This window comes from Cyprinus carpio, unplaced genomic scaffold, assembly GCF_018340385.1.
Source record: "Cyprinus carpio isolate SPL01 unplaced genomic scaffold, ASM1834038v1 S000006585, whole genome shotgun sequence".
Taxonomy (NCBI): Eukaryota; Metazoa; Chordata; class Actinopteri; order Cypriniformes; family Cyprinidae; genus Cyprinus; species Cyprinus carpio.
In genome coordinates, this window is record NW_024879238.1 from 1,018,738 (window position 1) to 1,035,873 (window position 17,136).

Genomic DNA, 17,136 nt, shown 5'->3' on the forward strand with positions numbered 1-17,136 from the left:
GTGAAGCTTAAACTAAGCCAAGCTTGTGTCTGCCTGTTGTGGAATGTAGACAGCAGTAATGATGATCGATGAAAACTCCCGGGGCAGATAGAATGGGCGGCAAATAATGGATAAATGTTCCAGATGAGGTGAGCAGGAGCGCGACAGAGTGGAGATATTCCTGGGGTCACACCATTTCTTGTAAAACATGAAACACACTCCTCCACCTTTGGATTTACCAGCCTCGACTGTTCTGTCCATTCTGTAAAACAGATAAGTTATCAGACGTCATTACAACAGAGTCTGGGGACCCGAGGTCGTGAGCCACGTTTCAGACAAACAAAGGATGTTATTTACTGGGAACTTATCCTGGCTCTAAGATCGTCCATCTTATTCTCCAGAGAATGGACATTGGCGAGCAGAATGCTCAGTAGAGAGGGCTGTGTGCTCTTTTTTTAGTCTGTTGCGAATCCCAGCACGTTTCCCGTGGTGTTTTCTTGATCCGTTGCCTCGGGTGGTTATTCAAGTGGCCATTGTTCATCACTGCGTTCTGAAGAATCTCAGATGGCCACGATGGGTTGACGTAGATATAAAAATATATATATGTCCCAATAAGACAGAGCAGTGATAGCTGGGAGAGAGAATGAACCGGTGGTCCAAATGTCATCTAATGTTCTCTCTTGTCCCTCGCTAGTGTACTAAACGTACTGGGCAGTTGTGTGAGGATAAAAAGAGCGAAAGCAAAAGTTAAAACAAAACAACATGGTCACAGCGTTTCTGGAAATTATGTAGATCAAAAAGATCACAGAGAACCTCCTGCAGGTTGTGTTTGATATGCATTTTTTATCTTACATTCCTGTGTTCTTACAAGATGACTTCTGCCCCATCAGACAACAAATTCAAGTTTCAAATAAGGTTATATATATAATTATAAGTAGGAAGAAACTATATCAGAGATGATAAATATAGATTGGTGCCATATGCTGAACTATATATTATGCAGTATGTATTCCTGAGCATAGAGTACAGAACGTACTGGACTAAGTATTCGCCCACACGTTTCCATGACAGAGAGAGAGCGACAACTCACTGTTTGCCAGGACCAGAGAGATATTCGAGAAAAACCAGCACTCCAAAGATTGCCATAGGCCTTTTAACTTGGGATGCCCACCTCTTAGTGGGATTAGAGTAAACAGCTGTCATGTACTAATGTTCTCTCTTTCCCTCGCTAGTGTCACTTTAAACAGATGGCTACTGGCGAGGCTCAGGTTGATTTTCGGACTTTTCCTTTTTTCATTCGTTTGTTTCGCTCGCGAGTATGTACAGTGAGTTTCTGGACATCAACAAACGTAACAGTAGCGAAACCTCCATCTATCGACAATTAGCAGGAATTAAAGTGCAAGCAAACAAACATGGTCAGATTTATGCTGTTCTGAATTCAGTCCATTATGTAGATCTCTTGAACAAGGGATTGACGAACTGGCAGATCCTGCAGATGGACAAAGGCTTTTCACTGAAACTCTCTTTCTGCTTTGGACCTCCTGCAGGTGTGTTTGGATCAAAATCATGGTAAACCCTGCAGTTGCTGAAGGCTATTAACAACACTTTACACAACTCTTTACATTGTTTGCTGTGTTATTACAAGATGACTTCTGCCACCATCAGACCTTTAACAATCCCAATCACTTTTTAAGATTTCAAATTTCATAAATGTCTCCTGCATATTGAAATCTTTATACTAATGAATTACAAAGTCACACAGAAATGTCCCCACCTGGGTAGGACCACTCTCATTTGTCCTCCTGCTCCCCAAGTATTACCCGGACTCCGGGGTCATCAGATGTGTGAAGTGTTAAAATCTGTTTGCGACTACTTCTTCAGAGAATTCGCAGCAACCAGTACTGGATGAGGTTGCGTCAGATTGAGTGCATGATGCTGAAACTGTGTGGCACATCATTCTTGTACCACAATGACCAGGATGATAACAGATGCGGTTTCGCTCTGCTCTCAAAGAAGAGATGCATGTACATTCAGAGGCCATAGCAGTACAGTAACAGTAAACTCGCACTAAACCGTATTTGATAGATACTTCCACACTTCAGAACCCCCGAGTGCAAGGGCATAACAATCACAGATACATAACCACCTAACATTGTACCCTCCCTCCAGCTCTGCCTTCTCTCTGACGAGCTTCAATCCTTTAGATGCTAGTTTTGATCACATAATTAATAAGGAGAGTCCCCCTCTAATAGCTGAACATCAGCCCAATGGAACTTGCCGTCTCACACTGCTCCTACCTTCAGCTGTTTCCCCTACTCCACTCTGGTGTAAGGTGATATGCTACGGAAGTGGCAGCTGGACCTGAACGTGTAATTTACTGGATCGGTGCTTAAAAGCTTGTGGCGGAGCAACTGGCTGCGTCTTCACGGACAGTTTTCAATCTGTTCCCCCCTGGCCCAAACGTACTGTCCCCACTGTCTTCAAAACCTCCACCATCGTACCAGTTACCCGTAATGCATCCCTGCCTCGGTCCCAACGACCTTCATTGTCTTCGCCACCACCCCTCACTTGCAAATTGTTTGAACTGATTGCATCCCATTTAAAATCGTATCAGCCTGTACACTAGACCCAATTTCAATTTCCTAAAAATTTTTTTTTCGCCGCAATAGGTCAACAGAGGACGCCTCTCACGGCACTTCCACTTGCCCATCAAAACACACATGTGACACTAGAATGCTGTGTCATTTGATTTTCAGCCGCAATATAGGTGCAACAGAATACCCATCTCAACGGCACTTCACTCACTCTCACCAAGCACCCCTGACAGTCAAAACCACAGTGAGAAGCTGTTCATTGAGTTCAGTTCTGCTCTAATACTGTAATTCCCTCCCACGCGGATCTCCCAAGCGCAGCCAGCTGGGAACGCACATCATCTGCAAGTGGATTCTAGACTTTTGACTAAAACAGACCCCGTTCAGTCGTAAATTGTATAACCTCTCTATCCTCCAGTCATCACTGCTTACACCAGGCGTGCCCACAGGGCTGCGTACTGAGCCCTCAGCTGTTTACTTCCCGTGTTACCCATGACGTTGGCGTTTCTGTTTAGCGCTTCCAATCCCAAATCCACTTTGCAGATGACCCACAAATTTGCAGATGACACCACGTGTGGTATGGTTCTGGTCAAAGATCAAGATGTGAGTCAGGCGCCTACAGGGGATTGAGGGCAGCACATGGCCCTGCTGGGTTGTGTTCCACCAACAATCTGGAAACTAAGGAACACCTAGAAGGGAACAAAGGAGATATTTGTGGGACTTCAGGCGGGCTAGGAGTCTATGAAAACACACTACTCCAATCTACATTCAACGGAGCTGTTAGTGGATGCTGATACAGACGACCACGGATTGACAACCTGGTCCACAGGAAACAGATGACTCTCTTCCTGCACAATCTGACCTTTGCTGCAGGCCATTGGAATTGAAACTGCTGGGTTTCGTCTGAACGCAAAGCACCTCAGAGGAGAAACTGGGATCACCCGGCACCAAGACTTCCCATTTTGAGCCTGGGTCATTGGGCACTAAGATTAATTTGACGCAATCTGTATTGTTAAAAGCACTATATGAATAAAAGTGACTTGAATTTAAAGCATTGGGTAGCAGTGGTTTGAATTTATCCCTCCAATGTGTAAAAAACAGTCATGTAGTCTGTGTTTTTGACAGTTTGTTTGTATTGACTGAGGGCAAAGTTTGTATTGGGATTCAGAAGTTAGCTGTTTGTACCGTTGGGTGTGAGATTTTAAAATTGTGTGTGAAGATTTGAGAAAATGGTGAGTTGTTCCTAGAATTGTGTCTAAGCAATTCGGAAAAACTGTAAAAGTTTGGGGCTGAAAGAAGTTTCTGCTCATTAAAGGTGAATTTATTTAATCATAAACACAGTAAAAATAGTGAAACATTGTTATTTGAAATAACTGTTTTCTTTGTGAATCTCTGTTAAACTGTAATTTATTTCTGTGATGTGCAGCTGTATTTTCAGCATCATTACTCCAGTCTTCAGTGTCACATGATCTTCAAAAATCATTCTAATATGCTGATTTGCTGCTCACCAAACATTTCTGATTATTATCAATGTTGTAAACAGTTGTGCAGCCCAATATTTTTGTGGAAACCGTGACACATTTCATTTTTCAGTATTCACAGATGAACAGAAAGTTCAAAAGAACAGCATTTATCTGAAATAGAAATCTACTGGAACGTTATAAATCTGTTTACTGGCGCTTCTGATCAATTTAATGCATCCTTGATAATTAAATAATAGTTTTAATTTCTTTAAATCTTACCCAAAACAGCAGTTTATATTGAAAGAACTATTTATATGGTACCTCAAGTAGCTTCCAAGAATACTATAGTATCACCATGAGATGTGTTCAGAAAGCATAGTAATAATACCATGGTACTTTTTTTTTTTTTGGCTTTCTTCACTGTTTCTTTTTCTGTTTTAACCACAAAAATAAATAAAAGAAGTGATGTCTGTGGCTGGGGTTAAATGTACACTGTAAAAATTATTTTCTAAGTAGTAAATAAAACAAAGATTATTGGAGTATAAAGGAAAATACTATTTCGTGTTTTTCTAATTCATAAATCTACTTTGATTTAATGTGTTTCGTGCTGCTTTTTTGTAATCATCTGTGAGCTTTTCCAGCTGTTTGTGAGTGACACTAGTCTGAGCTGATGTTTGTGAGAGATTGGTCATTAGCGAGGCAGATCGATGGGGTGTGTGCTGGATGTCCCATCACAGCTTTAATGCAGCGGAGCGTCCGGTGTGTGTTCAGTCCAGACTCATCACACACTCGCAGCATCATGAAGCAGCACTGTGCCATCAAAAACAGTGTCTTCAAAGAGTTCCTGGCCGAGTTCCTTGGGACCTTTGTGCTGGTGGTGAGTTTCTGCATGCTTACAATCCTTAAGATTCAGTTCAGACCGCAGCTTCACAGGGTTTCTGTGGCTCTTACTAACACTTCCTTTGCTGTTCCTCAGGTTAAAGCCTTAAAAATCTTAAATCAGAGCAGAAAGCCTTAAATAAAAATCATAATGTAATGTAAGGCAATAAATGTTGCATGAACTGCAAAAAATGAATATCTTCCTCAGTATTTCTGTCTTGTTTTCCAGTACAAATATCAAAAACATCCTTAAATCAAGATATATTCACTTAGTTTCAAGATTCAAGTCTTGTTTTCTGAGATTTGAACAAAATGAAGTAAGTTTATGATGGAAACCAGAACAAGTATATGACAATGGGGAATGAAAACTTGAGTTGATTTTTTCCAAGTCCATTGGCAGATTTTCCTTCTTGCATTAAAAAAGAAATCGGTTGTAAGTTGTGTGTTTTAAAATCTGAAGTGTTTTCTAATACACCTTCATCAGACCTGCAGAAACCTTGCTTTTTCTGCACAGACTCACAAACAGAGTTCATGTTATAAATATATATAATGATTAATTCTCTGTGTTATTGTGCAGCGGTGCTGCTGATCAGTGATAGCTCATTGCTCTGTGTGTGTGTGTGTGTGTGTGTATGTCAGCTGTTCGGCTGCGGCTCAGTGGCTCAGACGGTGTTGAGCAGAAACACTCTCGGGGAACCGCTGACCGTTCACATTGGCTTCAGCACCGGACTCATGATGGGCGTCTATGTGGCCGGCGGCGTGTCGGGTAAACAAACACACACACACACACACAAACACACACATTATATAAGCATCACACACACGTGAGCTGGAGCCACACGCGTCTGATCACTGCTGTTCCCAGAACCGATCGATAAACCCAATCCACAGCAGCTCCTGGAGTTTGCTGGGGTTCGGTTCTTTCTGGGTTTCTGGATGAAGTCTTCTTCTCTCAGATGATCTGAGATGTTTTCTCAGCCGTCAGTCTCTGAATGACATTAGTTTGACCAAACGCTGCTCTTGCTTGCTTTCTGAGGTCATACAGGGCCTGGAGCATCAGGACAGATCCATTGATCTGTGTGTGTGTGCATGAGTGTTTGTGTGTGTGAGTGTGTGTGTAAACATGTTTGTTTTTGTGAACTGTGGGGACATTCCATAGGCGTAATGGTTTTTATACTGTACAAACTGTATATTCTATCGCCCTACACCAACCCTACACCTAACCCTTACAGGAAACTTTGTGCATTTTTACTCTCTCAAAAAATTATAAGCATTTTGAAAAATGGGGACATGGGTTATTTGAAAAAACAAAACATTGTCCATATCCTCATAATTCACCCTCTCGCTTGTAATACTTGTGTCATACCCATGTCATTATACAAAGTTGTGTCATTATATGTCACAAAAACACGCACTCCTGTACATCCATGTACTCAAAAAACAAACAAACAAAAACACACACACACACACACACACAAACCTGCCTCAACAAACCTGCTGGGAAGTTTCTAGTATGCCTCGTAAGAGCTTGATTAGCTGCTTCAGGTGTGTTTGATTGGGTTGGAGTTAAACTCTGCAGGACACCGGCTCTCCAGAAACGAGTTTTGGCACCTCTGGTTTACAGTGTATATTTAGCATATATTTAAAATATATTTAGACTGGAAATATCTGTCCGCAGGTGGTCACCTGAACCCTGCCGTGTCTCTGGCCATGGTCATCCTGGGGAAGCTGAAGATCTGGAAGTTTCCCATCTATGTGACAGCACAGATGTTGGGCGCATTTGTGGGAGCAGCTGCAGTCTTTGGATTGTATTACGGTGAGTTTGAGGAACACAGAGGTTTCCCACATGTTTGATGCATGAGATTAATGTGTGTGTGTGTGTTCAGATGCCTTCATGGACTTCACCAGCGGGATTCTGTCAGTCACAGGAATTAACGCCACTGGACACATCTTTGCCTCATACCCTGGCAGACACCTGACAGTCCTGGGCGGTTTCGTGGATCAGGTCAGTCTGTCTGTGCATCACTGAACTGAAAACACACATTCAGTCCGTGTTTCACAACCGCAGACTGATGCCATTTGACTAATGCACATCGATCGGCTGCAGAAACACACCAATTCAGATGTGAACCCATGACCTAATTCAGCTCCTTCTGTCCCAAATAAACAAGTCATTACTCAAACAATTTAAGCCTAAATTTAAGATTCATGTATTTGAATTGCATATAAAATTTGAATTATACAATTTTAACAAGTTTATTTGTATAGCTATTTGTATAAGCAACTTTACAGAAAATTAAGTTTCTCCAATATTTAGTCATAATCTCCCTCTAGGAGGGAACGAGGAAATAAGACTAATAAGTCTTTATTAATCCAAAGTAGAGACAGGAAACCAGGGAGACATCCAACAAGTAGACCCGACAAACAAGAACTGAAAGGACTAGGGCTTTTAAAGACAGTATAATTGGGGAGGAACGAGACACACCTGGGATCAAATTAACACAATTAACAGGAAACAGAAACTGGGTCACGGAGCAAAACAAACGCTCAGACTGGTCCATAATCCTGACATAACACCCCCTCCTGAAAGTTGAGTCCTCGCACTGTAGTAACAACAGAGGGAGGCGTGGCTGAGAACTTGGGAGGAGGTTCTGGAGGAGGACAGATATCCGGGAGGAGGCCGGCAGACAGAGACCAGGAGGGCAACGAAGGAGGGAGGAGCCAGGCAGGAGACAAGTGGAGCTTGGAGCAGGAGGAGTCCAGCTGGACCCAGGCCACAGCCATGATGTCGACCCACGGTGGAGCCGACGGAGGGAGGAGCCATGGAGGAAGAACCTGAGACAGAGATGGAGAGCCAATGAGCCAGGCGGCTGCCGAAGATCTGGGGGGCCAGAGTGGAGACGAGGGCTCTAGCGACCAAGGCGAATATTCGGAGATCCGCGGCAGAGCCTAAGTGACTGAGGACCAAGGTGGCAGCCGCAGGACAAAAGACCCCAACAGATCCAGAGGAAATGAGCAACGAGGCGAAGCCCATCGGTGGACTAGAGCTTATGCTCCAAACCATGGGGAGATGGTGGGCTGGGCTCTGGGTTTGGAGTGTCCACTCCACGAAGGCAGTGAAATTTGCTTGGGGACCATCCTCAGACAACAGTGCTCTGTACGCGATGTTCAAACTGCCATCGTAGAACACACAGAGTGGGTCGTCTGGGTAGCTGGTGATGCTTGCCCGTACCCAGAACAGTCTGGTGTGGGCCCCGAGCGATTTCTCCCCCTGCTCCAACACAAGAAGGAGGTATTCAGGGCAAAGGAGGGAATCCATGGGACACAACAGAAAGAAAAACCCTAGGAGAAAAATGAGAAAACAAATGGTGGGTAAAACATGGAAGTTACTGTTTTAGGTCGGGTCTTCTCCTTCTAGGAGGGAAAGAGGAACGAGGAAACACTGGAGATAACACAAATAAGTCTTTATTAATCCAAAGTAGAGACAGGAAACCAGGGAAAAATCCAACAAGTAGACCCGACAAACAAGAACTTAAAAGACTAGGGCTTTTAAAGACAGGATAATTCGGGAGGAACAAGACACACCTGGGATCAAATTAACACAGTTAATGGAAACTGGGTCATGGAGCAAAACAAACACACAGATTGGTCCATAATCCTGACACTTATCAGTGGTGAGTCTCAGTTAATGTACATATGGCAGAAGTGTACAGAAAAATCGAAGACGTAATCAAACAGACAATGAACACTGTTAATTGCAATTATTAGATGATGCAACACAACCTGTCCTCCAACTAATACGCTCGTATAGGTCGTTTGTCCAAATCCCTGAAATACGACAACCCATCAGAGCATATACTACAATTGCGCCCCTATCGGCAAAACGTCGTTTTTCATATTAATGTTTTGTACTCTTTTATTTACACTGTGATTTGCGTTTCGTGTAGCTCAGTTGGTAGATTATTGCGTTATACCTTGATATGCAATCATGCTATCGTGGGTTCGATCCCAGAGAAACGGATGTGCACGTAAAATGTATATGCTCAATAAATCATAATTTAGCATGATTTCTGTGAGGGTTAGGTTTAGGGGGAGGGGCTAGGTGTGGTCATTCGAACGAATAAGCCACCTAGTAAAATATGTACGAACTACTGTGAGATCGGTGTAAAAAGTCCACACATTGCATTTAAATAAACGTGCGTTTTGATTGGTAATGACGTTATACGTCATTTCATGACGACAGACGCAACGCGATACTGTCATTATTTTTACGCCCGCTAGAGGCCGCTTAACTTTAAAACGTAAATATAGGTCGTAATAAGGTGCTTGCACAAACGACCTATATGGTCGTTTTTTGTTGGAGGACAGGCTCAGACTGAAGCTTGTGTAAATCCTAGTTACCACGGGATATCAATCCCAGCCGAAACAGAGAAACAAATAGAGATATAATTGGCATAGCTGCTGTTCCAACCAAACAAAATTGATTTGTTTAACCCAAGCTAAAGAATAATATGTGCATTTTTATCAGATATAAACTGTAGTCCAAGATTATGAGATGCATTATTTGAATGCTTGGCCAAAGAGATGAGTCTATAATCTAGATCTAAACAGAGAGAGTGTGTCTGAACCCCGAACATTATCAGGAAGGCTATTCCAGAGTTTGGGAGCCAAATGTGAAAAAGCTTTACCTCCTTCAGTGGACTTTGCTATACTAGGTATTACCAAAAGCTCTGAGTTTTGCAACCTTAGGGAGCGTGATGGATTGTAGCATGATAGAAGACTAGTTAGGTACACAGGAGCTAAACCAATAAGTGTCTTATAGGTACGTAATAATATTTTGTAAATGATACAGAACTTAATAGGTTGCCAGTGCAGAGACTGTAAAATTGGGGTAATATGAAAATATTTTCTTGACCTGGTAAGGAAAGCTGCTGCATTTTGGACTACCTGTAGCTTGTTTATTGAAGATGCAAGATAACCAGCTAGCAGTGCATTACAATAGTCCAGTCTATAGGTCATGAATGCATGAACTAGCTTTTCTGCATCAGAAACAGTTAACATGTTTTATAGCTTGGCAATGTTTCTAAGATGGAAGAATGCTCTTTTTTTGTAACATGGGAAATATGGTTTTCAAAAGACAAGTTGCTGTCTAATATAACACCCAGATTTTTGACTGTAGAGGAAGTAACAGTTGCAAATTGTAATTCTGTGTGCTGTAGTTTGGTCCAATAAGTAATATCTCTGTCTTATCTGAATTTAATAAGAGAAAATTCTTGGTCATCCAATCTTTTACATTTTTAACACACTCTGTTAGCTTAGATAATGTAGAAGTTTCATCTGGTCTTGTTGAGATATATAATTGAGTATCATCAGCATAACAGTGGAAACTAATCCCATATTTTCTAATGATATTACCAAGGGACAAAATGTATATTGAAATAGCAGAGGATCTAGGACAGATCCTTGTGGCACTCCATACTTTACTGGTGATAATTGAGATGACTCCCCATTTAAGTAAACAAAGTGGTAGCGATCGGACAAGTAGAATCTAAACCATCTTTAAGCCTGCCCTTAAATACCTGTATAATTTTGTAATTGATCTATGAGTATGTCATGATCTATGGTGTTGAACGCAGTACTAAGATCAAGTAAAACTAGCAATGAGATGCAGCCTTGGTCTGTGTTACGACCCAGGCCTCTGTGGCTCTCTCCGACAGCCCACCGGAGGGCACTCTCACCGGAGTACTAACATCTTCATGGACTACATTTCCCATATGCCCCGTACCTCGGACTAATCACCACCAGGTGTTCCTCATTTCACTCCCCATATAAGCCAAAGACAAACACTCACTCAATGCGAAGTCTTGTTTAGCCTGTCTAGCATTTCTGAGCGTTTATCTCTGCCTGATTTTCTGTGTATTACCTTGGACTGTTCTGATTCTACCGATCCTCCGCCGCCTGCCCTATTGACTCTCTGCCTTGTCTTCGACCTACCTGTTGTCTGCCGCCTGCCCTGATTCTAGCCTGGTAACCGACCTTGATCTTGATTGTCTCTGATATCCTTGCCGCTGTTGTCTGACCTCTGCCTAGTACTTCTACGTTTTCTAAATAAACATTGCACATGGATCCGAACGTCTCTGTACAGTCTGGACAGAAAGACTTCGCCAAATCAGGATCTAGCGATGTTCTTCCAGCTGTCTACCGAGGTATCTGCTCAATCTTCTGTGCTGGCCACACATCAACAACAGCTGCAGAGACTCTCTGCCTTCTCGACAACATCCAGGCACTGTGAGTATCGGGTTATGCCGTTTGGACTTACCAACAGTCCTTCTGGGTTCCAGGCCCTCATTAATGACGTCTTCCGGGATATGCTTAACCACTGTGTCATCGTCTACATTGATGACATCCTGATCTACTCCGAATCCTTGGAAACCGACGTCAAGCAGGTCAGAGCGGTCCTTCAGGGACTCATTCAGCACCAGCTCTACGCTAAGTTTATAGAAGTGTGAGTTCCACCAAACACGGATTTCCTTTTTGGGATACATAATCAGTGCAGAGGGGGTAGCCATGGATGGGAAGAAGGTACAGGCAGTATTGGATGGCCAAAACCATCTTCAACCAAGGAACTCCAGAGTTTCCTAGGATTTGGAAACTTCTATCAACGCTTCATCAGAAATTTCAGTGTAGTAGCTGCACCTCTCACCACACTGTTGCAGGGGAAGGGTCAACATCTTAATTGGACACCTCCCAGTGAACAGGCTTTCCAGCAGCTCAAACAGCAGTTCACGACCGCTCCCGTCTTACATCATCCCAATCCGGAGCTGGAGTTCACAGTGGAGGTGGATGCATCCAATACGGGCATAGGCACTATCCTCTCACAATGGCACGGCAATCCACCTAAGCTGTTTCCATGTGCTTTTTTCTCTCACAAACTCAACCCTGCCGAGAGAAACTATGACGTGGGAGATAGAGAACTATTAGCCATGAAGGTGGCGTTTGAGGAGTGGCGTCATTGGCTGGAGGGAGCCAAATTACCATTCCTCGTACTCACCGACCATCACAACCTGGAGTTCCGCCAAGCATCTCAATCCCAGACAGGCAAGATGGTCTCTATTCTTCTCTCGATTTGATTTCAAAGTAACCTATCGACCTGGAGCGAAGAACGGCAAAGCAGACTCCCTGTCATGACAGTTCGATCCCCTTCCCAAGTCCAACTCTGTTGAACCCATTCTCCCCTCCACAGTTATCCTAGCACCTATCCAATGGGACATCATGACAGAGATCTCAGAAGATCAGGTAGACGACCCTGTTCCTGCCAAGTGTCCACCCAAACCGGACCTATGTCCCTGCCGAACTCCGTCCACGAGTAATACAGTGGATACACGAATCTCCCAGCGCTGGTCATCCTGGCATCAACGCATCCATAGAACTTGTGGCCAAAACGCTTCTGGTGCTCCTCACTTCAGGCCGACGTTACACAATTCGTACAAGGCTGTATCACTTGCAACATCACTAAGTCCTCACATCAGCGACCAGCCGGTCTGCTCCAACCCCTGGCCATACCCCAACGACCATGGTCTCATATTGCTATCGCCTTCGTGACTGACTTACCCAGCGCCAAGAACTTCACAACTATAATCACCATTATTGACCGCTTCTCAAGGGCTTGCTGTCTAGTTCCTATCCCCAAGCTGCCTACAGCCTTTGAGACGGCCGAAGCCCTGCTACAGAATGTGTTCAGGTTCTATGGTCTTCCTGAGGACATCATCTCCGACCGAGGTCCACAATTCACTTCTCAGGTATGGAGAACAATCTGCCAACAACTCAATATCAATGTCAGCCTTACCTCAGGATATCACCCCGAATCCAACGGCCAGGTAGAGCAACTCAACCAGGAACTGACCCGCTTCCTCCGCACCTACTGTCACAACAACCAGGCCGACTGGAGTTGTTATCTTCTGTGGGCGGAGTATGCCCAGAACTCTCTCCGCAAGCCTGCCACCAGTCTCACTCCTTTCCAATGTGTACTTGGCTTCCAGCCACCCCTGTTTCCCTGGTCTGGTGAACCCTCTGAGCTCCCCACAGTAGATGAGTGGTTGAGAAGGAGACCTTGAACGCAGCTCATGTTCACCTCCAACGAGCGGTTCGCAGAGCAAAGGAACAGGCTGATTGACACCGCAGAGCTGGTCCTAGCTTCTCCCCTGGTCAATGGGTTTGGCTGTCCACCCGAGATCTCCGTCTTCGTCAGTCCTACAAGAAACTCAATCCGAGGTATGTGGGCCCTTCAAAATAATCAGAGAAATAACACCAGTCTCATATCGTTTAGCATTGCCTGCCAACTATCGTATCTCACCCACCTTTCATATCTCCCTGCTCAAGCCCGCCGGTGGTCCTGGAGGAGAGAGGGACCAGGAGGAGGCCGCTGAGGAGAGTACCCCTCCCAAGATCATTGATGGCGAGGTAGCCTATCAGGTGTGAGCCATTCTTGACTTACAACGCTGAGGCAGGGTCCTCCAGTATCTCATTGACTGGGAGGGATATGGTCCGGAAGAACAATCTTGGGTTAACTCACAGGACATTCTAGATCCCAACCTTACCACTGAATATCACAGGGACCCCCATGACCGACCAGCTCTCAGACCCCGTGGAAGACCTCAGCGTAAAGATCATGTTTGCTTCGGGAGCCGCTCTGTTATGATCCAGGCCTCTGTGGCTCTCTCCAACGGCCACCGGAGGGCACCCTCACCAGAGTACTAACATCTTCATGGACTACATTTCCCATATGCCCCATACCTCGGACTAATCACCACCAGGTGTTCCTCATTTCACTCCCTATATAAGCCGAAGCCAAACACTCACTCAATGCGAAGTCTTGTTTAGCCTGTCTAGCATTTCTGAGCGTTTATCTCTGCCTGATTATCTGTGTATTACCTTGGACTGTTCTGATTCTACCGATCCCCTATTGACTCTCTGCCTTGTCTTCGACCTACCTGTTGTCTGCCGCCTGCCCCTGATTCTAGCCTGGTAAACCGACCTTGATCTTGATTGTCTCTGATATCCTTGCCGCTGTTGTCTGACCTCTGCCTAGTACTTCTACGTTTTCTAAATAAACATTGCACATGCATCCGAATGTCTCTGACTCCTCGTTACAGTCTGACACAAGAAGCAAGTCATTTATAATATTAACAAGTGCAGTTTCTGTGCTATGGTGGGGCCTGAAACCTGACTGAAATTCTTGAGGAGAGGACTCAACTGTTGCAACACCTCTGCCACGACCAGTCTGACAGGGCTCATGCTTATAACAGTAGCTTGGTGGAGTACGGGGCCTGTGCAGAGAAACACATGGAGTAGAGGTGGTGGGACTACTAGCAGTGCGTTGTATACTTACCCCGTGTGTAAAACTCTCGGATGTATTTTAAAGATTCTATGCCATGAACTTACAGAGCTCAAACTCAAAACACATGGCAGCAATATACAGGAAGTGACTTCCATTCCTGTTTGTTGCTGGCATCTTACTGTGAAGCTTATATATATATATATATATATATATATATATATATATATATATATACATACACACACACACTAAATGTATACAAAAAATAATAATAATTGCCAACAAAGGCTTGCTAATCAATTAAAATATTTGGATGGAAATTTTATATACAATTCAAATACATCTTAAATTTAAGTCTAAATATTTTGCATGTGCATTGTGGATCTGAATCAAAAACCATCAGTACAACATTCTACTTTCAGTTATTTCCTAAATTTCCCAGGAGTTTAGCGGAATGACAAGCTCAGCTGAAGTTCAGGTTTGGATTAGGTTTAGTCTCATGTAGACAGACCTTATGACTGAAGGGTAAAAGTCTGGAATCCATGGCAGCTTTCATTGGCCAAGGCCCACCCATGAGGCCATTTGACAGACATGTCAAACAACCAATCCCAGTTTGTTTCGTTCACAATAACAGCACAATAACAGACCGGTGTGTAAAGGGGTTTGGCATATTTTAAAGATTCTATGCCATGAACTTTAAATATTTCACATACTTTTGAAAATCCAGTGTTTAGTTGATCCTAATAAACGCTTGTCTTCACAGTTGTAAACACAACGGCTTTCTTCTTTCGTAAGGGGGTTTGGCATCACAGCATTTTTGTTTCCAGGCAAAACGTTAAAAAATGTGCCACACACGTCTCCCAGAAATCCTGTATAATCTAACCAATCTGATGAGGACTTCAAAACTCCTGAAGTGTTTCCACTTTTGTGTGCCATATGCATCAGATGTTTAGCCAGCGGTTCGTGGGCATGACATCTGAGGCTGAGACTAGGTTAGGGTAGTGACCACTGAATAACCGATCTCCATCTGTCCATCAGGTGGTGGGGACAGGAATGCTGGTCCTGTGTATTCTAGCGGTTGTGGACGGCAGGAACATCGGTGCTCCTCGAGGCGTGGAGCCGCTGGCTGTGGGTCTGATCCTGCTGGGCATCAGCGTCTCTATGGGACTGAACTGCGGTTACCCTCTGAACCCCGCCAGAGACCTAGGCCCTCGCCTCTTCACTGCCGCTGCTGGATGGGGCATGGAGGTGTTCAGGTATGAGTGATCAGGCACAGGTGATCAGGTTCGAATGTAATTAAGTAAAAGTGTGATCAGGTGCAAGTGTGGTCAGGTTAGTGTGTAATCAAGTAAAAGTGTGATCAAGTATGAGTGTCAAGTCAAGTCACCTTTATTTATTTACATTTATTTATATAGCGCTTTAAACAAAACAGATTGTGTCAAAGCAACTAAACAACATTAATTAGGAAAACAGTGCATCAATAATGCAAAATGACAGTTAAAGGCAGTTCGTCATTGAATTCAGTGATGTAATCATCCAGCTCAGTTCAGTTTAAATAGTATTTTTGCAATTATTTGCAATCAGATGTGAGTGTGTTCAACTACGTGTGTGATCAAGTACGAGCATGATCAGGTGCGAGTGTGATGAGGTGTGAGTTTGATCAGGTGTTCAGGTGTGAGTGTGATCAGGTGTTCTAATGGTTAAAGAGTCGGACTTGTAACCCAAAGGTTGCAGGTTCGAGTTTCATACCGGCAGGGATTGTAGGTGGGAGAGTTTATGTACAGCGCTCTCTCCCACCTTCAATACCACGACTGAGGTGCCTTTGAGCAAGGCACCAATCCCTAAATTGCTCCCCGGGTGCCACAGCAAAAAAATGGCTGCCCACTGCTCCGGGTGTGTGTGTGTTCATGGTGTATGTGTGTGTGTTCACTTTGGATTGGATAAATGGCATAGCACTAATTCCGAGTATGGGTCACCATACTTGGCCACATGTCACTTCACTTAAAGGGTTAGTTCACCCAAAAATGAAAATTCTGTCATTAATTACTCACCCTCATGTCGTTTCAAACCCGTAAGACCTTTGTTCATCTTCGGAATACAAATTAAAATATTTTTGATGGACTCTGAGAGCTGTCTGACCCTGCATAGACAGCAACGCAACTGAAATGTTCCCAAGTCCAGAAACGTAGCAAGGAGATCTGTAAAGTAATTCATGTGACATCAGTGGTTCATACTACCTCTGGGATCCATTCTACAAAGACATGGGGGTGTGTCTTTCATTTTTTATGTAGACGATACCCAAATTTACTGCCTATCAAGAGAAATGATCCTCTCTGCATTTCCTTCTTTACTAAAATGCTTAGATGAAGTAAAAATCTGGCTGGTCCAAAAAATTTTATCCTTAAATGAAGATAAAATGAGGTGATTGTATCTGGGCCCTCTGACAATCTTCAGGCAACCAGTTTAGATCTGGGTAGTTTATCAGTGTTTAGATCTTCACATGTAAGGAACCTGGGTGTTTTGTTAGATGAGTCCTTAAACCTTAACAAATATATCTCCTCTGTTATACGTTCTAGTTTTTATCAACTTGGCCTGTTATAAAAAAATCAAACCTTTCTTAAATCATAAAACTTTAGAGATGGCTGTTCATGCTTTTTTCACCTCATGCTTAGACTACTGCAATTCACTATACTGTGGTAGTTCTAAGTCTATAATTTATCTCCTAGTTCAAAATGCTGCTGCAAGATTCCTTCATTCCAGACCCTTCATTGGCTCTGCCTATTAAATGTGGAATTGATTTTTAAAATTATTTTATTTGTATATACATTTTTACATGATCTAGCCCCTATCTATTTATCTGAATTGCTGTAACCCATTTACTCCTCCC

The 17,136-nt window shown here is 43.5% G+C and overlaps 1 protein-coding gene across 1 annotated transcript; it reads left to right on the top strand.

Moving 5' to 3' along the window:
• Window positions 1–4,574: 4,574 nt before the first annotated feature.
• Window positions 4,575–15,505, top strand: LOC122144043 (aquaporin-9-like; the record flags this gene model as incomplete). Its single annotated transcript, XM_042754680.1, is given in 5 exon segments — window positions 4,575–4,910; window positions 5,552–5,678; window positions 6,591–6,728; window positions 6,799–6,917; window positions 15,288–15,505. Coding segments are annotated over 5 exon segments (809 nt in total), but the record flags the coding sequence as incomplete, so codon positions are not given.
• Window positions 15,506–17,136: the final 1,631 nt, after the last annotated feature.